At 47.6% G+C, this 27,697-nt stretch overlaps 1 protein-coding gene across 6 annotated transcripts in view; it reads left to right on the forward strand.

Annotated features, from left to right (window-relative positions):
* The window catches only part of Cacna1c (calcium voltage-gated channel subunit alpha1 C), a 562,741-nt gene that overhangs the window by 416,392 nt on the left and 118,652 nt on the right, over positions 1-27,697 (forward strand). For all 6 annotated transcript variants that reach the window (XM_057773598.1, XM_057773572.1, XM_057773590.1 and 3 more), the window contains exons 10-11: positions 11,720-11,810; positions 19,988-20,014. In XM_057773598.1, the coding sequence (XP_057629581.1) occupies positions 11,720-11,810; positions 19,988-20,014 (118 nt within the window). The remainder of the gene's footprint in view (positions 1-11,719; positions 11,811-19,987; positions 20,015-27,697) is intronic.

Raw genomic sequence — 27,697 nt, forward strand, 5'->3', positions numbered from 1 at the left:
TTAGCACACAACTAGGCATCTTGACTACTTTATGCTAAGAAGACAGCAGGAATGGATGCATCTGAAAAACAGCCAGCCCCAAAAGGACCAGGCAGCTGCGGTCATTCTTAGGGACTGACCCTGAGACAGCTATTATCGCCACTAAGTGCTTAGAGTCCTGCTTCCTTTTGAGACATAAGGTGACTTTGAGGTTCCTTGTGTCAGCCTACACTTCATTTTCGCCTGCCCAGTAGACAAGTGTTCTCCACATACATACTATATTGTTTTTTAGTATTATGACTGGCAGTCATTATCAAACTCCTCATCTTAGTTATAGTGTCTAATCCTCATCAAACCTTCCCAGAGCAGTGGGATTATCTCTCCAGTTTCAGAAGAAAACGTCAGGTTAAGATCATCTGCTCGAATGGATGTCTGCTTAGCAGGAGGCACACGCTCGCCTCTCCCCAAGGTCTATATCCCTGGACCCTAAAACCCATTCTCTGCTTCTCATCCAGGTGAGCAAGTCAGGAGCTCTGGTTCCTGGTCTTAGCTTCAATCTGAGTTAGCTCAATGTCCTCAGACAACCCCTCCTTCCTTTCCCTCCCCTCCGTGAGACTCAGTTTCTTGCTCTGTAAAATAATATATAGATCCACTCAAATTTTCTCTACATCTTTGGGCTTTCGAGCCCTCTCAGCGACCATTCTGGCACTGCCCATCTCTTTGAGTTCCCTGTTGCAGAATGGATGTGTGCCTGGCTCAGAGAGGAGACAGTGCTAATTTGTAGGGGCTCACTGTCCTGATTCTGACCGAGGAAAGTGCTTGCTACTAAAGAACCTAGGGCACTTGTTGGCACCCTCAGCTGTCGCCTACAGTTATGTAACGCTCCCATGCTGGTCTTGGGTGCTGTGGGGCAGCACTGCTACTGTTAATTACCTTTGAATGGTTAGTTACCCTGATTGCTTTCTCTCTGCCTTCTCATCCGCCTCATGTGTCCACTCGTGCTTACACCTTTGAAAGTTTCTCCTGCCTTCCCCAGCAGTCAGTTCCCCCAGTGGCCCCTGGAAGCTGTCACAGTACCACACCTCAGTGAGGCTCCTGAGGTTGCTGCTGCTGCTTTTTCCTGCTATGGCTAGAAAGAGCAAGGCCAGCCTCCTCCTCCGCTTCCCGCCTTTGTCCAGTGGGTCTCTCTATGCCTGACTGCTCGTGTCTTTGCTTCCTTCAGCCAGGTATCCTTACAGTTATCACCCCCACAATGCAAGGGGCCACAGCAACAGAGCTGACTGAATTTGCCCGAGGAGCCCTGGTGCTCTTACACAGCTCGTGAACATCGGCATGCCCCACAGTCCGCAAGACAGACTTTCCCTTCCCCGAAGAGCCGTTCTTAGTGCCACCCGTCGTGACTAGGACTCTGGACTGTGGTGACTTTGCCAGAAGAATTTTGGATTCAGAAGCAGACCTCTAGCTCCAAAGCTCATGGGGTTTTGATTCCTGTCTTCCCTTGGCTCAAAGTGCTAACATGGAGGCTATGACAGGGTCATCAATTAAGGGACTTCTCCTTCAATGACCTGGGCACCTCCAGCAGCCTTGCCCTTTTCATGATTAGAATAAACAGCTCATCTGGTTACACAGTGGCTAAGAGGATGCTTGGCACCAGATCTACCTGGCTTCAAAGTCCTGGGTCCTAGTTAGCTGATTGCTTTGAACAAGTGATTAAATTCCAAGCCTCAGTTTCCTCATCTGTAAGATGGGCTCATGTAATATCTCACACATGGGTGCTCTCAGTTCATATGTGTAAAACCTGAAAGAGAGGCTAGTTTATAGCAAATGCTTAAAAGCTAGACTGTTCCGATTAAGACAGAGTATTACACTGTATGTACTGCTGGGGGGACAAAGCCCAAGACGGACCTGGACCACACTTAGAAAGAGATCAGGGGCACACATCTCTTTTCTTTTCTTTGATACCAGGCCAGATAAGGCAACATATTCTTCTAAGCCTGGGTAACTAGAAAAACACTGCCTGTAACCTCAGAAGAACTTTATGCTTAAAATAACTGGGTTCACAGAGGAGCCCTACAAAAGAGCCTTCCTACCCGTGTGTGGAGGATCCCTGCCACATCCCTTTGGGCTGCAGAGGGGCTGTCCCTGGCCCTGTCACTCCTGACAGAGGTAGGCATTGTGGGAAAGGAAAGGAGAGATGTGCACCCACATTTAGCAGCTTGTCTGGTGTAGCCGAGCTCCCTCCCCGCCTCCTCCTGCTCTCCTCACCCTCCTTCCCTCCCGCAGTCCCTGCAGTCCCAGTGCTGGAAAGGGATTTTCTGCTTGGAGTGATGGATGCTTCTAACCTGCTGGGATCACAACAGCCCCCAGCATCCTTCTTAGAGGTAGGGCTGCAGAGCCAGGGCAGCCATTTATACCTCCTCCCAGTTTGCAGCAGTAGTAATAATTAGGATGATGGCACACCACACCTGTATTGCTCCTTTTTAATAAGTAAGGCCTCTATTTGGAGTCTTCATGTTTGATCTTGTTTTATATTTGCCTTATTGGCTTAAAATCAGCCCTAGGCTTAATTGCTAATATGGAGGAAGCTAAGCTGGCCTGGGCTGACAGGAAGTGATTGAGAAGGTTCTGGAAGTGGTGGTACCTTTTCATGTGACCTTCCTTCTCAGGCAGACCGCTGTCACTGGTACCCCGTTGTTTCTCTGCTCTCTCTCACCGCCTCCACCCTCTTTCTCCATAACTGTGGGTTCGTCCTATAAGAAAGCCTTTCACCAGTCATGTAGATGAACTCAGCCACATCAGAGGTGGAGTGCACAGGACTTCAACTGGTTGGGAACTGCAGGAGCTGTTTAGTATCCAAGCCAGAAGTGCCTTGATGTGTCCTAGACCAATGGCACTGGGGGTGGCAGATCCTGGATTTCACAAACCCACACAGTGAGAGATCTCTGGCCGTGGGTTTGATTTGGTAATCATGGAAAAATGATGAACGCAAGTATCTATTCTGCAAGAGAGAAGACCATCACATGGTCTATGCCGCTGCTCCTCCCGAGAGTGACCAGAGCAGCATCTATAGCTAGGATATCCACCTCCTTCCCGGCTGGGCTGTGTCCCCCTGCACCACAGTGAGCCACCTGTTATCTTTCACCCTTCATGGTGTGGACTTAAGCAAACTGTCCAGGCCATGGCCTGATGTGGCAATAAGCCCTGGACTCGTTGCCATCCATTGTCTGCCATGTACCAGCTTCCCCCTCGGGTACCTATCTTTCATTGAATATTCACTGGGAATTCATATCTTTGCATGACACCCTAAGTGCTCTTCTGTCAGATCCTCACAGAGAATGCTTTAGACGGGTGGTTTAAGGAGATTATGATGAAGATGGAGTCAGGGTTCCAGAAAGATGGGCAGGGGATTCAGGAAGTCAGAACAGCACCCTAAACTAGCAGTCGGGGAGCTTTTGCTGTGGGCCTGCCTGCAGGTACAAAGGAGAGAGCAGCCGTGTGAAGAGGGCCACAGCCTTTGGTATCAAGTTGCAGCCACTATGCCCTGTGCCCAGAAGTAGCAGAGTAAGGACCTGAGCCCCATCTCCTCTGACCCAGCCACAGACTCTTGCTAGTGCTCCCTTCTGGCCAGCCTCAGAAACAGGACCTTTGATATGGTTTACACGGGTCAGCCTCTTGGGGTCCGGAGCACAGGCGGGGGGCACACAGGCAGCACGTAGGAGTATCCTGACAGCTATGGCGGTACAAAACATGACTGCTACTCTTGCAGAGAATCGGACTATGGGTTCAGAGAATTCCAAGACGAAGTTCCTAGCCTTGAGAAAGTTTGGGTTTACTTAAGAAATAATAAACTTTAAGAAAAACAGTTTAAAACTAGTTGATACTACTAGCGAGTGTTTATGTCAGTAACCATTTTACAAAGTTCTTTTTACAAATATTATTCCACTTACCCCATACGGAAAGCTCTTTGAGTAAATAATACCATGATCTCTCTGTGGAGGAGGAAATGGGAGTCCAGAAAAGCTAAGTGGCTTACCTGACGTCCTGTCGTTGGTAGACGGTGGGACAAAAGCTGACATCTAGATTGTATTTACTAAGTGACTCAAGTGCTCTAGATGAGGAGGACAGCCTCTGAGCAGTGGATGGTTCTAGAAGCCACCAGAGGCTAAACCTGGGCCTCCAAGAATGAATGAGTGGCTACAGGACTGGCAGGCACTGCCTGGGATGGTCCAACTGGTAAGAGTCCCTGCCTCTGCAGGCCCTGCGGTAACTCCTGTAGGTCTTTAGCTCTGCTCTCTAGAGAGAGGTGACCGGTCCACAACATCAGAAGAGGCCCCTGCTGGGACCCAGCAAAACTTTATTCATGGAAATAAGTGGCCATCTAGACTTGGATGCAGTAGTTTGCCCGCCTACAGGATATGAGGTGGAGGGACCAGACCCTCCCCGGAGGAGGGATGGATGCTGTTTGATGCTACTTAGACAGCAGCTGAGGGACAGTGCATCGAGGGACAGTGATGAGGCAGCTCAGCTTGCCTGGAAAATTCTTCAGGATGGGTGGAAACAGGTACCATCACAGCCTAGGTTGCCTGCTTGTACTACAGACTCAAGTGACAGTAAGGGATTGCTTTTCTGATTCTGGAAGCTGGAATCTCAGATTAAGGTATAGGTCAGGCTGGCTCCACAGAGGCTACAAAGCTGTGAAGGAGGGGTCCATTATAGGCCCCACTCCTGGGTGTATACGCACTGTCTTCACCCTGTATCTTTCTCTGATCTCTCCTCTGTCTCTGTCCAGATGTCTTTTTATTGGGGCACAAGTCATGTTAGATTGTGACCTCATTTAATTATACATATTTAAGGACCCTGTCTCCTAAAATCGTCCATTCTAGTTAAGATGGTTTAAGATATCAGCATGTAGGTTTCTAGGGGGCATAATTCAACCCACAGCAGATGAGATGCCCAAGTTAAAGGGAGTGGAGCCTATAAGGCTAGGCACTAGAAATTTTTTTTGTTTGTTAGCCATACTGTCATTAGTACTTCGAGGAAACAAATGCTAGCTATACCATTTTTGTATAAAAATGTAATAAAATTGTCATCTGGCCAAGTAAATGGCAAGGCTTCATATAGGAATGGATGGGCCCGGCCATTGCAGCCCAGCAGGCTGGATGCCAGGAGTCACCCCGGGACTCCTGCCAGCATTCGGCCTCATGGGGAAAGACCTTCAGCCACTGCCAGTAATGCCTATGTTGGTGTGGTAACTCTTTCTCAACAGGAAAGGACAGGGTTCAAAAGTAGCAGGTGAGTTCTCTTGAGTTCACATAATGGCCTAACAGCTATATTGCAAAAATGACAATATTTTTCTTTGCAAGTCTCAGGAGAAGCTGACCATCCCCACTGATGTCAAATGAAGACCCTAGAGACCTCCCCACACACACATACACACACCCGGGACAAAGTCAGGGCTGTTTGGGGACTCAAAAGTTTCAGAACTCAATACATTTCATCTTTATCCCCTGGAAAAGATGCCTCTTAGGTGCCTCTTCAGTGGTAAGAATACGTAGGAAAGTCTGAGACCGGGCCAGCCTAGGTGTGTTCTGTGTGACTGTTTCTCCCTGTATCTCTTCCATTTTCCGTGCTCAGTAACCATACTAATATTTTCCTTTACCAAAACACAAATTGCTTTGACTCTCAAACCTTTGTCAAACCCCTTCTGAGATTTTTTTTTCTTACTTATGTGGATGCAACTGTTCATCTTCCAATGCACGTATTACATTATGCTGATGTTGTGGGGCCAGGCTGGAGCTAATTTCCTCTTGAGGGAAACATGAGTTTTGATTCACAGGCCCAGCCCCGATCAGCCCTGCCCCTTGTGGATCTGTTTCCCAAAGGTCCGTCCGGAGGGAGCTGTAGTTTTACAGGGCTCTGGCTTCCTATAGTGGACCACGAGGACCACGAGCTGTAAGCCTCCTCGTTGACCACAGCTGCAGGAAGACTGCCAGATGAGCTGTGCCACCATAATTCAAAAACTCCACATGGTGTCTCATGGTGGAGTCCCAGAGCCCAGGGCTAAGATTTCCAGAGGGTTTGTAGACTCAGACATGCCTGGAAACACCCAACTGGACAACAGCTTAGATCTACCCTCCTCTGAGGTATATTATTGTGCGGTTTTCACATTATCTCGTGGAGAAATTATATGTGGAGATTGTGATAATTTATTACAATTTCCACGGTATCTACCCAGTCATTTTCCAAGCAAGCCGAGGAGAGACACTAGCTACACCTCTCCTGAGATAGAAACACATTACGAAGTGCCACTCAAGTAAGAGTGGCTACAGAGAGTGGATGTTAAGAGGGATGGAGGGTTGGTACTTACTAATCCGGGCATGAAATGAGCTGTTGGCAAAATACTGCCTAAGTGGGCGTGGTGGCTTCTAGCTATCTGGGAGGCAGAAGAAGGATTCTTTAAGTTAAGGAGTTTAGGCATCCTGACAGCCTCACAGGACCCTGTATGCTAAATAAAACAGAAAGAGTAGAATCTGTACAACTCATTTTAGGCATTGCTGCTAAAACTAAGAAAATAGTGATGCCACCTGTCACTTGCAATGACAACTGTGAATTGCTTTCTCAAGAAATCTTTATTTTTTGTTTTGTTTTAGAGTCTTCCTTCCCAAACCCCAGAGATGTACATTTGGTGATAGTGCCTGTTATCAGTAAAGTCAAAAAATGAACTCCATTTCTAGACTGCTTCCTCAGCCTCTTCCCTCAAAGCTGCATCAAGTTGGGCTGGGGAGACAGTTCAGACAGTAAAGCGCTTACTGCGCAAGCGTGAGCACCTGAGCCTGACCCCAGCACGTCACCAAATCTGGGCCTGGTGATGAGCGCTTTAGTCCCCATGCTGGGGAGGCAGAGACAAGTGGACACCTAGGGCCTGCTCACCAGCCATCCCAGCCAAATTGGCAAACTCCAATTCCCAACAGACGCTTGAGATTGACCTCTGACATCCATCCACATACATGCTATCACAGCATACACATGAACAGGTACATACAATATACACCACACAAACACACACATGTACACACAGAGAGAGAACACAAAGACACACAGACACACACATATAGACACACTCATACATATACAGACACACACACTGTGTTTATACAAAGGGTATGTTCTCACAACATGTCTGGAGAGACACAGGCATTCACATAATCACATTGAAATGGGGTGTCCTCTGACTCCAAGTTCCTTCCCATCTTTCAGCCAACCACCTTAGCTAAGTAAGCACAGGTGGTCAAGCTTTCTGGCTCACCTGTGGGGTAGGTGTCTCACATGATTCTAGACCTAAAGACTCTGGGCACATGGTTCCCCAGAAGTCTCCCTTAACAGCAGCTGCCGGACTGCTGTGTGATTCTTTCCTGACAGGAGCACAGACTGCTGTGTGATACTTTCCTGACAGGAGCACAGGCTTCATTTTCAGCTGTTTTGTTCTCCCAGGTGCTTATGGAATAAGCTGTCATATTATGTGCCGTTCTGGTGGGAGACGTTCATGTCAGCCAGGGACCTTTAGATGCAACTTCACCTGCATAGCAGATTGAGTGGAGGCCATGCAGGCCACGTAGGAAACTGAGCTGGAGCTTCTGCCAAATCCCACCACGTGAGGTGTATCCTGACCATGTGAGGTTACATCTGGACACCCATATATTTATCGGGTTCTTCATATGGCTTTTAAAGTTATCCCACAGTTGTTTCCGAAACTGAACAAGATATGGCACGCTTTTTGTCAAGCCAAATGCTGGGCAGTGCTGCTGTCTGACAGCTCTCTGAGCCTTGAGCCACTGACCAGCATCCTTTCGTCCTCACATCAGCGGCAGGAGCCTGGCAACAAGCAGCCTTCTGCTTCCATTTCACACACACACACCCCCCACACACAGGAAGCCTGGTCCTCATGGGACTCTCATTCTTTCCCTAGTTCTTGCTCTAAAAAGCACCTCTCTAGAGGGGACATAGGAGTTAAATCACTTCTGTGTTTGATTCAGGTTGGATTTTTTAGAATAAAGAGAAACCCAGAGCTGATTTGAGAGTTGCTGTTATCATACCCTGTGTTTTGTACACATGGACCTTCCTATAGGTTGACAATAAGTTTGACCCATTTTTGAGAGGAGCCAGATTTCTGAGTCCCCACTAACAAAAAAGCCCATTGGCTATCATCTAAGTTGCGGGAGGCCAGGATGAGTTCCCTTCACTGCCTTCGCTGGAGCACATGGGCCACTTGCCTGTCCTCATCCACACACACACTTTCTTGTAGGCCTCTCTGGTAACTTCCTATCCCCGTCACTGCTGCTCCTCATCAATAAGAGCACGGTGGTTAATCGTGCCCTTCGCTTGTTTCCCACAGCAGCTCTGTGGTTCACAGAAGCACACAAGTATGAATGTTATCAGGAGAAACACCCTTGCTGGGGAGTTAGCTAGAGCGTTGACTCCCGGGACTTCAGGCCGCTGTGTAACCCAGACGGCCTTGTCCTTCAGCTCCTTCCTCTTTGGTTAAGCCCAGACACAAGCAAAACAGAGCGTAAGGCTTTCTGTGCACAGGAAACTGAACTCCGATGAAAAGTGAATCCCCAAGACAGCTTCCCAAGACTCTCAGGTTATTGCTCTTCCAAAGGAAATGGAATGTGAAAAGGACTGTGTATGAATTGCATGCATAGTATATGCAAAACTGAACAAAGTAAACATTCGAGCGTGAAATCTGAAGCAAGCAGGTGCCTATGTGCTCTGGATGTGACCGAGATCGAGCCGTTGGGGAGCCTCTTACTGAATGAAAGGCAATGACTGAGCCAGAGAAGGGGCAAGTAGATCAATAGACAAGTGACATCATCAGGGGACAAGTGGGAAGGAAGCACTGGAGCCCACTGAAGCTGGCATTTACGGTCCCTGTGAGGGGGGCACTTGACACCTAGCTAGTGGGACGGGGCAAATTCAGGCACTAGCTTGATCTCAGTAGTTACCTACTTAAATCTGTAAACGGGACACCTACCTTAAGCAGACATAGATACTAGGAAGTCCCAGTTACATGCGCCAGTGTGGTTGGGAGCATCTTCTAGCATCCGTCATTTGCATTACTAAGGGTCCATCATTTGTTTTATGTTGATAATTCACCTGACTTAAGAATTTTGACCAGATTTTGTTATGTTTTCTTACATGTCTTGGTTTATGTTTTTCATGGTTTTTGTTAATTTTTGGAGATAACAGTGTTCTGTGTAAGAACTGGGTTATTTCTTATGCCTGTGCTGATTGCATGTTCTCTGTTGATGTCTTGTCCCTGATCTTGACACTGGCCATCGTGTCTGTGAAAGGAGGTGCCGCGGCGGGCTTGCTTGATCAGAAGAAAGGGAAGTTTGCTTGGTTTAGTCACTCTACAGAGACCCATGGTAATGTCTCCTATGCTCTCTGTGTGTAAATGTGTATTGGTCCATACAGATTGCATGGGAGAATGCTGCTCTTGATGTCTGGTATTTGTGTGTGGTGGGGGGGTGTATGTGTGCGCACACACACACACGTGTGCTCTTCTGTTGGTATATGTTTGTGTGTGTGTTTATTTATGAGGGGAGGACCACTAACCCTCATCTCCTCCACTGGATCAAGTCAGCAAGCTTTACAACCAGCACCAACTGTTCCCTGATAGAAGATGGAGTCATTCCTTTAGATAGTGACAGCCAGAACCAGTCACTGTAAATACAGAATGAGCCCTGGTACTGGAAGTACCTTGACTTTAGAGGATATGCTTACTCCTAAGACTCAGGCTGCTTCTTCCTAGTTTTGGTGGCTTCCTGAGCCTAGAACTACTACTCCCACACCAGCCTACTCACATACAAAGGGTTCTCTGACAGCCAAGTACCACAGAGTCAAGTGGCTTTCTCCATAGGGCTCAGACCTCCCAAGAATGACACCCGGAGTCCTGGTGACTAAAGATAAATGAACTGAGAGGCGAAGTACTTCTCGCTGTTACAGCTTCTCACTTAACGTGGATTGTCTACAACCCATGGAAACCTCTGAGGGCCCCTATTCCCAGTCCCCAGTACTAAGCCGCCTCAAATGACTAATCCCATCCAACAGTGTTCAGTTTCATAGCATTGACAGTTCCAACATTGCTGGGCTATTCTATGCCATCCAGTGGTGTGCCCAGAGACTGGCTCGGCTTCCCTATTATTGACTTACCCTAGATGTAGAGAAGAGACTTGGTCTACACTGGAGCAGTCAAGGTGAGCATGGGACAGGGACAGTGCCCAGTCACTAGCCCTTTCTAGGTGTGCCATGTGACCTTGACCGTCATACCCGTTCTCTGGCCTCACTTCCCTCTCCTGTAACATAGAGTCAGGTAATTTCTGTAGTTTCCTCCAGCCCTTAAGATCTTTTTCCTCAACATTTTTGAGGCAGAATCCTAAGTCCAAGAGAACTACTCCATGTGATAGTCAGAACATAGTAACTCATGGGTTTCCTGTTTATATCATCCGTTTTTTTGAAGTGAAATTCTTTTCATCCACCTGACTTGCCTTAAACCAGAAGAAAGGGAACTGGGAAAAGTGCACCTCCATCCACATCACCATGTGACCTAGGAATGATGGCCCATGGGAACTTGTCACTAGCCCACATTCCGACTAGCCATAGACACTGTGGCTGCCAAGGGCTGGTGATTTCTTACCGGATGAGGTTTATTTTGGCGGAGGTGCTGGTCCACATTGCTCCAAAGAAGGAGTGATAAAATCAGGGGACTCCCTGGGAGTTGTGGTACACTTCACTAATGCCAGCATTCAAGAGGCTGAGGCAGGGGAACTGCAAGTTTGAGGACAGCTGGGAATATATCATGACCATATCTTTTTTTAAAAAAAAAAAAAAAGTAAATACACACACACACACACCCCTACACATATATGGATTCATATTATATTAAAAGGATGATGGCAATTCTGAAGAACTCTTTGAGCTAAACTTTTAATTTCCTAGAATAAATGATACTGGAAGAATTTATCTCTTCTAAGCCACCATGCTGAGTCTAAGCTAGAAAACTCCCCTCTGGAAATCTAGCCTGCTGCTGCCATGGTGTAAGATGCTGGACATTGCTTGGGCAGATCGGCTCCAGGAAAATCAGGTCACTAGTATCTCTTGTGTCTGCCCTGTTGTGTGAGGCTAAACCCATGAGTTTGACAGTGGCTGGTCACCTCAAGCCCAGCACCTCAGTTCGGCCTTAAGTGTCACTGCTCTATGACACGGTGCACTGCGGAAAAATAATGTCCTCAAATTTATCAAAAAAACTTTTTTGAGTAGCAAAAGTGCCCTTCCTGCAAACAAGCTAGACTCCAGTCTTAGGTTGGAGCTGGTAGGGAAAAGAAAGAGGGCAGCGGAGTCTTGATTTGAGGGCTTCTCTCCCTATGCTAAGTTGACGACGCAAATGGAAAAGTTTCCTGCCTTTCTGGGACTACGAAGTTGAGGGCAGATGAAGGATTCCACCATCCTTCTTTCCCGAATGCATCCTGTCTGATCACCAGAGTCCCCCCACATTCCTGCTCATCTGCAGAGTCCTGGCAGCTGTCTTGCCCAGCCGGATGAGGACAGGGCCAGGCCCCCACACACAGGCCAGCAGGTGGTGCCCGACCAGCCCCGGGTTAGGATGGTACAGTACACACTAATACTCTTCTCTTTCTCTCTCCCTACCCTTAACGCCTTCCGTGCCTCCGTTCCCCCACAGTGAGCATGCCCACAAGTGAGACCGAGTCTGTCAACACTGAAAATGTGGCTGGAGGTGACATCGAGGGCGAAAACTGTGGAGCCAGGCTTGCGTAAGTACCCATAGCAAACTTAGCGCTGAGTTCTTCCTGGGACATGGCCTGGGAAACTGGCTCGCGGAGTCCAGTGTGGTGGCTCCTCACTGCAGGGGCAGAATCAGAACCGTGGTTGACAGCCTGTGCCCTGTGTGGAGAGAGAAGAGGCCTGGGCTGAAGCATGGCCTCGTATATGGTAGTGGGCTCTTCACATTGAAGCCCTCACTTCTGTGAGGGCCACCAAACTTGGATGCTGGAGCCTTTCAGCCCACCAGAGAAGTACAGAAGTAGGGTGCTCTGATGTCTCTTTTTTCTTTATTCCCTGTCATTTATATTTTTTCATAAGAGCCAATAGATCAGGTCCTTGTAGCTACATGGTCATCCTTTCTATTCTGACAAACATGGCCTCAAAGTAAATCACCAGCTAAGAAGTCCACTGCCCGGGAATGATGATCCTCATCCTGTGCAGCTCTGAGCAGCCCTCCTAATGATGGAGAGCCAGTGCATGGTGTACCGCCTGGAATGTCCTCAGCCTAGGAGGTAGCAATACTGAGCATCCGAGCCTTCCTCCCAACCCCTGGCTGCCAGGAACTCTGACCTGTGACTTAGCCAAATATGAGCGCTGTTGTCATGGGATCAGTTGCGTGTGGATTGTCATGATCTGGAACACAGAGTCAGGTCATCCATATCCATGACCCTCACTCCCTAAATAGAGGGGGAGATGGTTTCATTACTAAAAATGGCAAAACCTGTTTGATTGCTAGTGTCCACAAAAGCGGAGCCTGGGGACAAAGGGGTATGCCACTAGGTAGAATATGACCACTAGGTCACCACGTTCAGGCTTCACTTTAGGAGGCGATGACTGCTTTTCCTCTGGCCATGAGCATGACAGCTGTAACCTTGTCTTGACCACTGAAGGAACTGCAGAGAGAAAGCCCCGGCCAGGATTAGCCCAAGTAAAATGTGTCTCCAAATGCTCCCCGGTAGAACAGCACCTTCCCGTGTAGCGTGACTCACTGCCAGGCCGGCCCAGCCTCCTCACGACAGTAGCTGCAGGCGAATCTGAGTGTGCCTGGGAGTGAGCCAGAGGAGGGAGGTGAGCAAGACTGAGGAGCAGTGCAGCCCGGTTCCAGGGTACGCGGGGCTGTGGCATCACTCACTGTGACAATGGCACCAGGGAGTCTGCACTGCAAACTTCTCAGTGCTGTCGCAAAGCAATTATTGTCAAAATGCTGTTAAAATATGGTGCTAATTACATCTGTAAGCAGTACTCCTGGCCATTTTTTTTCTTTTCTCTTTCGGAATTCTACAAAATAGCACTCGAGTTTCTAGAAGTGGCCCCAAATAGCAATGATAGGGACAGGCATATGGGGCCCTTCTAGCCCATAAGTTCTAGGTCCTTCAGCTTGCTTGACATCAAGGATGGGGAGTTTGGAGAAAAGATCATCAAGGTTATTACAGCGCTGGCTTTGGGGCGGCGTGGCCCAAGGTATAAACCAGGAGGGGCCAGGGAGCTGCTACCGGGAACTCACTGAACAGCACATCCTCAGAGTCCATGATGTTGGCTGGACAGCAAACCCGATTGTCCCCTGTGGAGGAAAACTGGTGTCACTGGTCTGTCACCTCCTAGGAAGATGTGCTCTGCTTCGAGGCTGATCTTATTTCTACACATGCTGGGGTCGATAAACATCTACAAGGGATACGATTATGGTGCCAGAATTATAACATGCACTTCATCCTCTAGTGTCTTTCCCCATCACCAGCAAGACAGTGATGAGCTAAGATAGCCACTGTTCCCATCGGTGAGTCGGCCTGAGATGAGAAGCAGGCTGAGGGCAGAGTGAGAGATCATTGTTTTATATCCTCTAAGTTAAAGTCTTGAGGTTAGGACGAGGACTTGCATGTAAGGAGAAGGCTGGGGTAAAGATGTCGCGTGGGTGGCAAAGGGGTGCAGAAAGAAGGACATCACTTATGCAGTGACAAGGGAAGAGACAAAGGAAGGGCTCACCAAAATTTGATAAGACAAATTGATATCAAGGCCAAAGCAGGATTGGAAGAGGAGGTCCAGCCTAAAGGATATGCAGGTGCTGTGTGGACAGCTGGGTGAGGAACTCTGAGGTTCAGTTCTCGGTAGAGATGGAGACTGGCATTTGCAACCACTCATAAGTCACAGTTTGTTCAGAGAGGTGCAGGAAGCGGGAGACATGGACCAAACTTGGAGAAACTGACACACAGAATAGACAGAAGCAGGCAAACGGACAGTCACGCTGGGAGATGTGGGAGAGAGATGTGGGAGGGAGATGTGGGAGAGAGACGTGGGAGGGAGATTGGAAGGGAGATGGTGTGGGAGGGAGATGTGGGAGGGAGAGGTGGGAGGGAGATGATGTGGGAGGGAGATGGTGTGGGAGGGAGACATGGGAGGGAGATGGTGTAGGAGGGAGACATGGGAGGGAGATGATGTGGGAGGGAGATGGTGTGGGAGGGAGACATGGGAGGGAGATGGTGTGGGAGGGAGACATGGGAGGGAGATGATGTGGGAGGGAGATGTCAGGAAAGCCTTCTTTGGGTGAGCCTTCATGGCAGTCACACCCTGTGCTGGGTAGTAGAGATTGTAGTCATCCAGAAAAGGAGCACTGACTCCATGAAGCTGACCATCTAGTATGGAAGACTAGAAATCAGGGTGTCGTGGTGTGTAAAACAATGAAATGTGTCCTCAATAGCGGAGAGTCCTGGTTTGGAGAAAACTAAGGATGAATATAAACACCACGTATGAGGGCCAGCGTGTGTGTGAGGAGCGGTGTTTCAGGGGCAGGGCAAAGACGAGTAGGCTCTTCCGTGAGCTTTGTCTTTGTTATAAAGCAGCAAGAACACAGAGCATGTGAGGGAGTCTGTTTCATGTCTTGTGCTCTCGAAGGATCACCTTGACATTAGGAGCCATTAGGAAAGAGGCTAATATACAAGATGAAGCACCCCCTGTGGCTGCTTGTGTATGGGGTAATGGCAACCTCGGGTAGAATTCTAACGGGTACAGAAAGAATATGCCAATTGTCAGTGTGTCCTGGAGCTCTCTACTCTAAGGGGCCTGGGGGTATACTGACTCTGGGAGCCACTCTCTGCGAGGGGAGGGTGGAAATGTGCCAGTGCAGGGCACCCACCAAAACACTGAGGACATGCAAAGGGAGAGAGAAATGGGATAGGGAAAGGAGAAGGTGCCGCGGGAATAAAGGGATGGCATTCAGTGCCATCAAGGAGATCTTCAAGGTGCTGAGAAGCCATGGAAAATCAAGAGGCTAAAGAAACTGCAGAGGAATTGAACACAGGAAGTAGATTTCCACTGCCTTGGAAAATGAAAGGGAGCCGACATCAGACATCAAGCAGGCACTCTCTCTAAGCTCCTGCTCCCGAAAAAGGGACAGGATGGACCTTGGATTCCAGCAGAAGCCAAGGCTGGACGCTGCCTTCCAGGGCTACTTAAAGGGGCACCACCTCCTTCTCTTGGGCATATCTGTCTCCATGTGCGATCACAAATGACTAAGGCGCTCTACAGCTTGAGAAATCACGTGACATGAAGGGCTCCTTCTAGCTCTGAGGGTCTGTGACTCTGTAAAGAATGTGGAGTCAGGAGCACACTGGTCGGTGACGGGAACCATTCTAAGATCCATCGTCTTTCGCAGGGTGGGGGTTGGGTATGTAGAAACTTGAAGGATAACCTGAGAAATCCAAATGGGAGGACCACCAAGGGACCACTAGGTATGCAGCTCTGGCCATCCTGGAGACTGACACTGTTGATGTAGACTTGGCATCTTTGAAATGTGTTCTTGGAACTTTTTATAGCCTAAAAGCACTAAAAAAATATATATGTGAATCACCAAAAATTATGTGAATCTAGGTGGGGATTAGCCACAGTGACCCAGCTAAAGGCCAAATGGGTCATCTGCCTTATGTCAAGGGCCACATGAACATCACTGAAGGCCAAGCTGAACTAGAAGTCAAGTCTGTTGTTTGCTTGGGAGCCTTGGAAGAAGCAGAGTGGTCGAGAGGATCCTCTACAGGCAAAGCCTGAATTCCAGGAAGGAGGTTCAGGCTAGAAATGGGGAGCAACTGGGTTTAGCACCCAATAACTGGAGCGATGTTCAACTTCAGCAAACTCCAGGATATGTCCCCTCTCACCATAACAACTGGGGTCGTGATTAAGCTGTGGGATTAGAGAAGCTGAGTCAGCTGTCCTTCAGCGCGTGCTGAAGGCAAATTGAGAGCAATTCAGGAAAGCACTCTTCCACTGCAGGTAGTAAGTGTGCGGTACTTATGGCCCAAAGAAGGAAGGGGAAGCCTAAAGCGTGAACAGCTCTCAAGGAGTTCAAATAGTTGTCAGATAATGATCAATACAAAGCAGGTAACTAAAAGGGAAAATGGTTTGGGAGTTGTCTCAAATTTTGAATGATAAAACCAGGGAGGAAAATCTTGATCTTCCAGGTTGGTCCTGGAGATTCGGGTGAGCACTTGCGGATAAACAGACTTCAGTCCCCGCCCAGGGGTGTATTCTGGAGGTCTCGTGTGACAGCTAGTTATTAACCTCCTCCCCTTCCTTGCCTTTAACAAATCCACCGGAGACATGAAGTAGGGATGGTGTTGCACTTGTATATGAATGATGGAAAAATCCAGAAACTCCGGAGCAAGCCGCTCATGCCCATTGGGGGTTGGGTACACTGGAGGCTTCTGCTGTTCCCAGGACTCTGCAGTCTGCACGGATATCAAGCATCAGTAGGAGGCAAACATGCAAAGATGCTCACTGCTCTTTGGCCCCTCTCTCCACAGTGAGAGCAGCTGTCCAGAGATGGAGTCTATCACTACCGCCAGGAGACAGTGGGCCGTAGGCAGTAGTGTCCTTCTATTTTGTGAGGTCCTGTAGCTAACTGCTCCTACATTCAGGGAGTGCTGAGGAGTCGAAGTCTTTAATCTTATTAGAAGTTCTAAGCCCAGCTCTTCGAGGACCCACTTGAATGCTAGTACTCCTTTCCTATGTGCTGCTGGGGGTCAAGGAAATATGCGTCTATTAAAACAAAGAGATATATTGGATACAGAAAACCCAAAGTCATTCTCACAGGCTCCTGCAAGCCAGAAGAAGCCTTCTTCATGTGAGGTGTACAGGGTTAGACATCAGGACTCAGAGCCAAATAAGCAGGCGGCTCATGGACCATTTCCTTTGGACCAGCGAGTACAAGGACACCAAACAGTGGCCACACATGAACGAGGATAAATTCTCACACAGCTCTGATCTCCCCTTATCCCATATCACAGATTCATCTCCTTAAGAGAACTCCGAAGTTCCTCGACAGGGAGTTTCTAAGGTCTCACTTTTGCTTGGGACTTTAATTGAACTGAGAGTGAGACTTGCAAGAGGCCAAGGGTCTGAGATGAGCCAGGAACCACTGAGACCCTCTGCAAGAAAGCCTGGAACCGATACCACAGTCTTAAAGATGCCTGAGCTTAGCACGTCCTTGCTGCAGAGAGTAGCCTGCCTCCCTCTCTCCATTTAGCAGCTAGCAAACATTTCATCCCCCATTAAACGGTGACTCTGGATGAAAAGATGCTGCCCTGGGCTCTAGGTCCCCCTCCCACATGCTCAGTTAACATGTGATTAAACCCTGCAGCCTAGCAGGCAGTCTTGGGGGTGGCAAAGGGTTGTTAGCTAACAGTTCAGAGCAATAAAGGCACTTGGCTCAGCTTCCCAGTGCCCTGGAGATATAATTATCTCATGCACGATGGCTTTGCCACCTGTCACATCTTCTGCTTTATTTTTTTTAATAATAAAAAAAATGAGAGGGATTGATTTTTTTTCTTACGAGACATAGCTTGCTTTTTGCTGACTGGGACAACATGGCTCCAAGCAGTCACCTTCCAATGTCCCTACAAGAGTCTCTGGTCATTGTCATGTCTCATTTGAATTCTGTTCTTTGTGGCCATTTTTGTTTTAATTTTTTATTCATTTTACACACCAACCACAATTCCACCTCACTCCCCTCCTCATGCTCCAACCCCACTCCCCATCCCAACCCATCCTGCATCCTCCAAAAGGGTAAGGAAGGCCTCCCATGGGTAGCCAACAAAGCCTGGCACATTAAGTTGAGGCAGGACCAAGCTCTCCCCCGCCCCCTGCTGCCCGTATCAAAGCTGAACAAGGCATCCCACTATAGGAATGGGGTCCACAGAGCCAGCTCATGCACGAGGGATAGATCCTGGTTCCACGGCTAGGAGTTATGGGCATTTTAAATTTAAACTGATTTTGTTTGAGAATTTCTTGCATGAGTACTGTATTTATATCATCCTCACTCTTCTCTCCTTTCAGCACCTTCCATATCCCCCCATTCCTCTCAACCTCATGACCTCTTTCTCTTTCATTATTACTGGTATATATTTATAAATATGTGACCCGCTGAATCCACTTATTATTGCTCATATGCAATGTGTTTAGAGCTGACTTGGGTTGTCACCTGTCAGGGACCTCATCCCTGGAGAAGACGGATTCCCCCTCTCTTGGCAGCATTGGTTGCCTGTAGTTCTTCATTTCAGGGTGGGCCTTTCTGAGATTTCCCCCGTCTGCCCTGGCATTGCCATTTTACAAGTCTTGCTCGTGGCTGTCTGAGTAGACTCAGTCAACCTGCTATTTTGTCTGTGTTCCCCTTTCTCTCAGCCTCAAAGCTAAGCTGGCATGTACCTTCAAATATTTGGGGTCTTTTTTCCAAAATGTTTTCTGTTGGTTGTTCACATCCTCCTTCCTCCTCTTCCTATTTCTTCCCTTTCTCCCCCTTCTCCTTCCCTCTCTCCCTCACTTTTCTGTACATTAACAAGCCTCTCTCTTGCCCTCTTTCCTCCTCCTAACTCTGTGTAGCTTTCCTGGAATCTGTTCTAGATGGACAGGACAGTCCCAGAGCCTCCCTGAGGGTGCTACCTAATCTGTTCTAGATGGACTAGACAGCCCACAGCCTCCCTGAGGGCGCTACCTAATCTGTTCTAGATGGACTGGACAGCCCACAGCCTCCCTGAGGGCGCTACCTAATCTGTTCTAGATGGACTGGACAGCCCACAGCCTCCCTGAGGGCGCTACCTAATCTGTTCTAGATGGACTGGACAGCCCACAGCCTCCCTGAGGGCGCTACCTAATCTGTTCTAGATGGACTGGACAGCCCACAGCCTCCCTGAGGGCGCTACCTTTCAGTACACAGGATCCTTCAAGGCAGTTGTTGTCAGGACACTCCACCTGTGCTTAGATCTCCAGGGCCACACCCGCCTTCAGTACACACAATGTCCCTTTAGAACCTGAGGCTTTGTGTTCAGATCTAGCGAGCAGCTCTGAGCTAGGGAAGCAATGACCTTCCCTCAGGCTGTCTCCGGTGGCCTCCTAATCCAGCTCTGGTAAAGATCCTGGTGGACCACAGTGAGCTCTACACCAAGAGTTCTCTGTTGTCTGCAGGAGAGACTTTCCATCTGCCACGGCTTTCCTCAAGGGGTGCTGTGCTTATCCGGTCATGGAGATTGTGGGCAGACACTGATCCTGTCAGACTGTGTGCTCCCCTCTCCTGTAAGTGTCACCACACTTAGAAGATACTAGGTTTGCAGATGTCCGCCAGGCCAGCCACGTTCAAATGCAGAGCGTTCATTCTCTGCAGCGTTATCACTAGCCCCGCAAACCCTTCCAGTTCCCACATAGTCCTGGGGAACTCCACATACTTCGGGGACAGCTAAACACTCTCTATGTGGAAGAAAGTGAGTACATTGTCTGTTGTGAGGAGCGGCCGGCTGCGTTCCGGCGCCCGGCAGCCCACCCGGCTAGCTTTCCCCCGAAATAATTACACGGAAACTGTATTCTTTTAATCACTGCCTGGCCCATTAGTTCCAGCCTCTTATTGGCTAGCTCTTACATATTGATCTAACCCATTTCTAATATTCTGTGTAGCACCACGAGCTGGCTTACCAGGAAAGATCTTAACCTGTGTCTGTCTGAAGTGGGAGAATCATGGCGACTGCCTGACTCGGCTTCTTTCTCCCAGCATTCTGTCTGTCTACTCCGCCTACCTAATTTTCTGTCCTATTAAAGGCCAAGCAGTTTCTTTATTACTTAACCAATGAAACAACAGATAGAAAGATGACCCTCCTCCATCAATTGTCTTTGCTAATATTTCCTTTTCCTCTTTCAGACACCGGATCTCCAAATCCAAGTTCAGGTGAGTGAGATGCAGATTGCTCCCCTTCCCTTCTGCCCCTCTAGTTTGATTCCCAGCTACAGTGTCAGATGACCAAGGTAAGTCCCATCAGCTTGGGCCCTTCTGGGGGTATAACTGCTCCCTTTGATATGGGGGTTCACAGTTTGGTCAAGGGAACTACCTCAAGGATTGAGACTTAGGTTCTCTTGGGTAGGCTCTGAGTGGTTAGAACAAATGTGTCTATTTCCTGTATAAGATAAAGTCGGTTCAAATAAATGTATGAACATTTGTTACTACTTGGCATATGGAACAACTTTAAGGATTATAGACAGAACATAGATTCTGCCACTGCTTTGAGACGATGTCAGAAGCTTCCAGAATACCCACCCTGTGGCTTGCCTGTGGCTGCACATCTTCCCACTGCATGCAACTCCTTGCAGGTCCCTGAATGTTCTCTACTCTCTTGCACACTAAGATTTTTATGGGGCTTTTCCTCCACCAAATTCACCATCTACGTCTCTATCTGGAAACGTCAGGCTTGTCAATCAACTCAAAGGTTACACCTTCTGTGGCACCCTTGGCACACTCCCAATGAGACTGAAATGGTCTTCCCTTCATCCTCCACCCCTGCATGCTTGGCCACGCCCTTCTCCTAGAACTTACCGTATTACACTCTAGATATTGATTCAAAGGCCTGATGCCTCCATTGAATTTTGCACACTGCAGGCCGCTCAGTGCCTACCTAGCTACCCCACGGGTGAACTCTGCAAGCTCCCTGACTGCTTGACTGGTTATATATGTAGGATGGGAATGTGCATTTAATTCTACAAAACCTATACATGGGCTAGCCTGGCATACAGCAGGTCTATCTGGTTTGGACATCCCCCACTGTTGAAAGGAGGCTGCTTGTTGGTTTCCCGGCAGCCCGGCAGCTCAGCCCTGAAATAACCACTCAGAAACTGTATTAATGAAATCAATGCTTGGCCCATTAGCTCTAGCTACTTATTGGCTAAATCTTTTATCTTAGTTTAACCCTTTCTAGTAATCTGTGTATCGCCACAAGGCTGTGGCTTACCAGCTAAAGTTCCAGCATCTGTCTCTGGTGGAGCTACATGGCTTCTCTCTGACTCTGCCTCCTTTCTCCCAGCATTCAGTTTAGTCTCCCCCCGCCTAGCTCTGTTCCCCTATAGCTCTGCTATAGGCCCAAAGCAGTTCCTTTATTAACTAATGGTATTCACAGCATATGGAGGGGAATCCCACATCACGTTACTACAAGCCATGCCATGTGCCTGCACCACACCCCTCTAGTCTTGAAATCTCCACTGTTCTCTGACTCCCAAGCTTTGTGGTCCTCTGTTCTCCCTCCCTTCACACTTTCATGTCTCTCATAGACCATAACTGAGCTCTGGGAACCAGAGGCCCCAGAGCGCATCCTCTAGCTACCTACATCCAGCTCTCTCTGAGAACCAACCAGATAGAGTGGTAGGCTAATTATTGACATTTCTGGAAGAACCTGAAGAGCCTGTCTACAAGCCCCAAATCCTTAAGCCCCACCATGACATCCAGGTGTGTGTTTTTAAGCATCCAGGTGTTTCTAAGCAAGTCCCTCTAACTTCATGACATTCAACACCCAAGCGTTAAGATTGAGTGAGGACTTTAGTATTTGACTCCAATTCCAACACCTCCTTTCTCCCTTCTTCTATTAGGATTTGAAAATACAAGCTTCCTTCCCCCATATTGTTCTTTCAAACCAAGGCCTCCTTAGTATAAACATCCTGGGTCAGATCTACCGGTTGCTGGCTTTTATTACATGAAAGGGAGCTCTAACACACAAGAATCCTCTCTAGATCTCCCCTCTTCATCTCCTGCATGTGGAAAAGTAGCTGGTGTATAATAAGAATTCTGTAATATTTATGGATAGATCGATGGATCGATGGATTGATGAATCACCTGGTCTTGATAAGACAATAAACTTGACAGACGTTCAAACAAATGTCATATTTGACAAGTACATGTTACTCTGAACAGTTCCATGGCCCCCACACAGTAATAGTAAAGAGATTAAATTTTACAGTGAAAATATTTCCCAAATTCTATTCTCGCTACATGCAAATGAGGAAATCATAGATGAATGAATGGATAAACACAATCTGGAGACTTGTGCAGAAGATTCCATGCGTGATGGACACTCACGCATTATCAGGAGACCAAGCCTTTGAATTGGGCAATCTATAGTGTTAGGTATGTCCTTGAAAGTTACAATCTTTTGATCCTTGGGACTTGGTCCACTCTGCATCTCCAGCCACAGGGCTCTAATTGTTTACTTTCAGGAGTGGATGCTTCTCTCTATATACTTCCAGTTTAAGGGAAGTACAGAAATGGCCTTGTATTCACAAATGGCTTCTTGTCAGTGGGTTGGCACTGTCACTAACAAACACCTGTAGATGATCCCTGAGCTGGAGATGGTCTCAGCCATCCTGTAGGTCAAGTCCTGGCTGGTGTACTGAACCTGTTTTTGTGCACGCTTTGAAAATTATTCTAGTGGCCATGTCAAGCAGCACAGTGGAGCAGCAGGAAAGGAAACATTTTTATTTAAAGCACTTGCAATGAAAACATTCTCATTTCTATGGGAATTAACGTAACACATTTTAGTGAGATGGTTTGTGTTCTTTGTTGCACCAAGACTTTTTGCAACTTGGCGTGTACCTTACATTTACTATGTGTAGCTGGGCAGTGATGGTGTACACCTTTAATCCCAGCACTCGGGAGGTAGAGGCAGGCCGATCTCTGTGAGTTCAAGTCCAGCCTGGTCTACAAGAGCTAGTTCCAGGACAGGCTCCAAAGCTACAGAGAAACCCTGTCTTGAAAAAAAGAAAAAGAAAAACAAACAAACATTTACTATGTATATCTTAGTTTGGATTGGTCATATGTTGCTAGGGGCTATCACCCCAGGCAAGGAGATCCTAGAAATACTGAGCTATTAACCTAGATCCTGATGGTGTTTGGGTTAGAGAACAGCTAAAGCTGGTAATGGATTGAAAATGCTCCCAGAATTATCAACATTTCCCAAATAGTTCTCTCAGTTGGGGAAACAATTTAATAGTGACAGTAATAGAATTTGAGCTTCAAATGGGCCTATTTTAGGTGCAGGACCGGATGATACAAAGTTATAGTTAATTTTCAGAGAATGGTTGAATAGAGCTTGCAGGAAAAATGAGACAAATTAGATGACAGTTGGGTTTTTGATAATTCAGGTTTTCAAGTAAAGGAAAATAAAGGATTGGCTACATTTGAAACTCACTATGCATCATTGATCCAGAGGCCTGTTGGAGTCTTTCCTAGCACAACTCTGCAGAATTCAGAGCAAATCGCGGGGAGTTCCAGTGTGAGGACTCTCCAGGCCCAGTCTTCAGCAGAAACTGCCTTCCACCTCATTGTAGTTCTGCTGTGCCATGAGGAACCAGGCATAAACCCAAGTCCGCCCCAGTCTCTGTAGCCCATTTTTAGGCTACTTACTCACGAAAGAATTAAATGTAGCGATTTTTCTCTGCTGCTTGTTTCCGGTTCTGCTGAAGATGGAAACTCCCTCCAGCTACCAGGCGGCCTGCTGTGTCCACTGTTTGCTGGTCTCGGTCTTGTCTGCATTTGCATGATGAGAAAACATTGGAGAGCATTGTCCTTTCACCTTCCCGAGGCCAGGGGTTTTTAAGATTTGCCTTTATCAGGGAGTTAGACCTGGGGCATGTCTCTGTGTCATGTCTCACACAGCCTATAAGCCAGCATCTTACTGTGTGAGATGAACTGTGTTTAATACTATGGGTCTGTAACAAAATAGAAGACGTGGCCCCTGCCTCTTGGGAATATGATTATCTCAGTAAAGAATCAGGGGCCATACACTAATACCAGGCAATGGAAGGCCTCTACTGGGAGAAACCTCTCTGGGTGCCTCCATGACTGCACAAGATGTGATCTGGGGACACCACTGTAGAGTTCCTCAGCATGTAGCATGTTCATGTGCCCTGCTGTGCCCCGGCTGAGCTTTGTGCTGAGAAGGACCGAGTCTGTTAACGGTTGATACCTTGTCCATAGCAGGTGTTAAATAAGGTGTTACATACACAAACAAAATGTGTAAAGCAGACAGGCTCTGCAGGGATGCCAGGGCTAGAAGAGCAGAAAGTCCACTGCAGAGAAGCTGGGGTTTGAGTTGAACCCTAAAGATGAGCAGGACCGAGAGGATGGGACTAGAAGGTGAAAACCTTCATGGTTGGAAGCATATTTTGTGTTTCTAAAAAGGGTGCAAAGCCCTGTGCTGAGGGTGGGGTGAAGATAAGATGAGCCAAGGGAGAGCGAGCAGAGCACAGTGCTGCAGACAGTTGAGTACAGTAGACACACTTCCATCCTTCTCCCCTGCTTCTGTACTTCTAGAGCAAATGGCTTCCAGCTACTGCGAAGAGAACATGAATAGCAGGCAAATTTCTCCTCCCTGTTTTATCATTTAATATCCTCTGTGCATATGTAAACACATAAATAAATCTACACATTCTAATAAACTATTACATCTATTATGTAGTAGGAAGTGTTGCCAGGAAACCAGCTGTCAAGCAAAGCTACATTTGAAGAGTAGGAGCTGTACAATTATCTTTAAATACTTTCCCTGGATAGTAATTACTTCCATCCCCACCACAACCCCAAATCCATGTGATTCTCCAAATCGGCTCTGTGCAGTAGCAACCACATCTAACAGAGCTGGCCAAAGAGCAGTTCTGGACCCATGTGATAGGCCTGACTTTACAACAACCCGTGTTCACTACTGTAAACGAGAGAGGGATGGCCGCGGGTAAATCCAAGTCAGTTTCTACCGACTGTAAAAGCAACCTTTGTAGTCTGCATGGCAACTATCAGTGGTCTCTGCGGTAGGGGATTGGGTCTATTTTAAAACATATCTTTGCAATTAATATATGTTTCTTAAATTATCCAATAATATTATTGATCATGGGAAGAAATAGAGATGTGTTCTGATAACACAGGACTATGCAGTATCAAGTTCAGGCAAATACAAAAGGCTGTCTTTCATTGCAACCACCTGGGACTCATTGTCCCAGTCCCTTGTCCCTCTCCACATATCCCCCATCTCCACACTTGCATGTGGTACGAATAGATGTTTCAAGCACCCTGAAGGCCACTTACAGATTAATGTCTGGCTTGCATGGTGCATAGTGAATTCCCCAAAGCATCCACTAAGCTGAGTGTCTCCTGCAAGGATGGGGCATCCAGTGAAGGATAGATCATGCCAAAACACTGAGGCTGATCTATCTGTCCTTCCGCTTGCAGGTCCAAACCCAAGATCCTCTTGGTAGTTTTCAGGGAAGAATTCAAGTTCTTAGATTGGCCTGGTTCTTCCATCCTCACTGGAGGATTCAGTTAAACCTTGGTAACAAGATTTTCCAAGGAACAACAGGGACAAAAATGGCAGTGTTAGAGACATAGATGAAGCCAAGTTGTCCCAAAAGGCAATGTGGACAAGTGGACATAAGTATTCATATAGAGGTCTGTCTCCCCAGGACCACAGAATACAATCTGTCCTTGGCATGAAGCTGGTGATGGTGAGAAAGGTCTCCCTTAAGGAGTAGAGAGCTGAGTTTGGGAACAATGTATATAATATATAGCCGTTCCCACTTGTGGCATGCTTGCACGCAGTGCTGTGTGATGCTGAGGACCAGCCATGATTCTTCACCTGATACACACAAGTTCAAGTCTACTACATTTTCTCTATGATTTCTCTCACCAGAGACTGCAGATATGGACTAATGACACAGACTTATTCAGAATGTAGAACTACAGACCAATATTTCATTGCCCTAAAATAGAAGCCTGATTTTTTTTTTTTTTTTTTTGCATTCTGGCCCGGGACACATACACACACACTAAGGATTTTATTCAAGCATTTCTTACTACTTTTTTTGAATATTTCTATGATATTTTCATTCTGTCTCTTTTCTCAGTGTCAGTCATGGCCTATCAGATAGTGTTCCAGTCACTCCTGGGCTGCAGAATGAGGTTTGCAGATCTGCTGCAAGCAGGTCCTGCATGCTTGCTTAGAGGCCTAGACTGGAAGTTACCACATGTAGAGTGCAGGTCCCTGCAATTGCTGCACCAGGGAGTTCTTGTCTCACTTCCTCCTGCCTCTTTTACCACCTGAGCAGGGGCTCTGCGTGCCTAGGGATCTTTCTGCATACTTGCCCACCACCACCCTGCATCACTGCCCTTTTCTCAACCATCCTCCCTTCCCAGAGTACTCCTCTCTGGCTTTTGATTGGTTGTGGGTGTCACACTCCCAGACTGCCAGGTAGGCATGTCAGTGCCCCTCTTGAATTCCAGTCTCTTGTTGCCTCTGCTTCCAGTCTTCTATGTCCTCACTGTCCTTTGTGACACAAATAACGTTTTCCTTCCATCATCACTAATCCAGACAGCTGGAGCTGTCTCCTGGGTTCCACCTTGATCTAGAAGCTCAGCAGGTGTTTGTATCTGTTGATGTCTGGTTTTCTGGAATAAAATCTGATCGTGTGAGCCTTCCTGTGGTGGGTCTTGGCCTGGTTGTCTGTGGTCTTACTTCTCACGCTTCTCCATTGCATTCCAGGCAGCTCTTAAATACATCGTCCTGAGTCCCCAACAGCGCTGTGTGTTGTGCAAGGGAAACCCTCTATCGCAGAGTCATTAAATGGGGATGTCTCTTTGGGAGCCCCAGCTTAATGGCTCCCAACCATGATTATACGTTAGAACCAGCTGGGGGAGGATCAAAAGGGCCAGGGCTATCTTTTGGGTGTTTGAATGTACTCAGCACCTAATCAATGAGTTTTCAATCAGATTGCTTAGCTGCTGAGGTGAGGAACTAGGGGAAGGGGTGGCTGGGTGGTTGTTGGAAGTTTCCCAAGCCATTCTGCACATAGCCACACCTGAAAACCACTGACAGAGTCCTTGATCAGGAGCGCTGGGGAAGGCTATGTTAGTCTAGCTGAGCTTCAGGGTTCGGTGTATGCGTGGGCAGGGGGGTGTGCCCATTTTTCTAAAGAGAAAATCTAAACGTTCATTGAGTTCTTAAAAGATATCCTAAGACCCCGTGAGTGTAAAGGACCCCTGGTGTAAACCAGCCTCTTCCTCTGCATGGTGAGGCGTATGGGTCCAGCAGGAGGGCGGGGCTGGGCAGAGCATCACCCTGCCTCAGCCCTGTCTGCTCTAGTGTGCTGGAAAATGAACCTCAGTGGCCCTTAGATTCCTCCTCAGTATCAGGATAACACAAGCTTGACTTAAAGGCTTTTGGAGAAGCCCTACGACGTTCCTGAAATACCAAGCCCACAGAAGGCTTCAGTCACAGTAACCGTTTACTGGATCTGTCACTGCCACCAGCACAGTGACTAATTCCCCCTATACTTGCCACGCTATTTCTGATAATGCCGTTAAAATAAATTAAAAATAGCTGGAAACTCCTTTATCTTCCAGTACCCGAGATTGCAACCAAGGCTTGTGCGTGCTTGACTTTACCACTGAGGTATATCCCCAGCTGAGAAGATAAAAAGCAGTCCCACTTGTTGGGCAACTTCAACTTTGTGCCAGATGGCTTATATGGCATTTTATGCATGTTTACAAGAATCCTGTGAAATTGTCCCTGTTCTTATTTCTAACTGAAGCTTAGAGATGGAGGATAGA

The sequence above is a fragment of the Chionomys nivalis genome, chromosome 1 (genome assembly GCF_950005125.1).
Source record: "Chionomys nivalis chromosome 1, mChiNiv1.1, whole genome shotgun sequence".
NCBI classification, from domain to species: Eukaryota; Metazoa; Chordata; class Mammalia; order Rodentia; family Cricetidae; genus Chionomys; species Chionomys nivalis.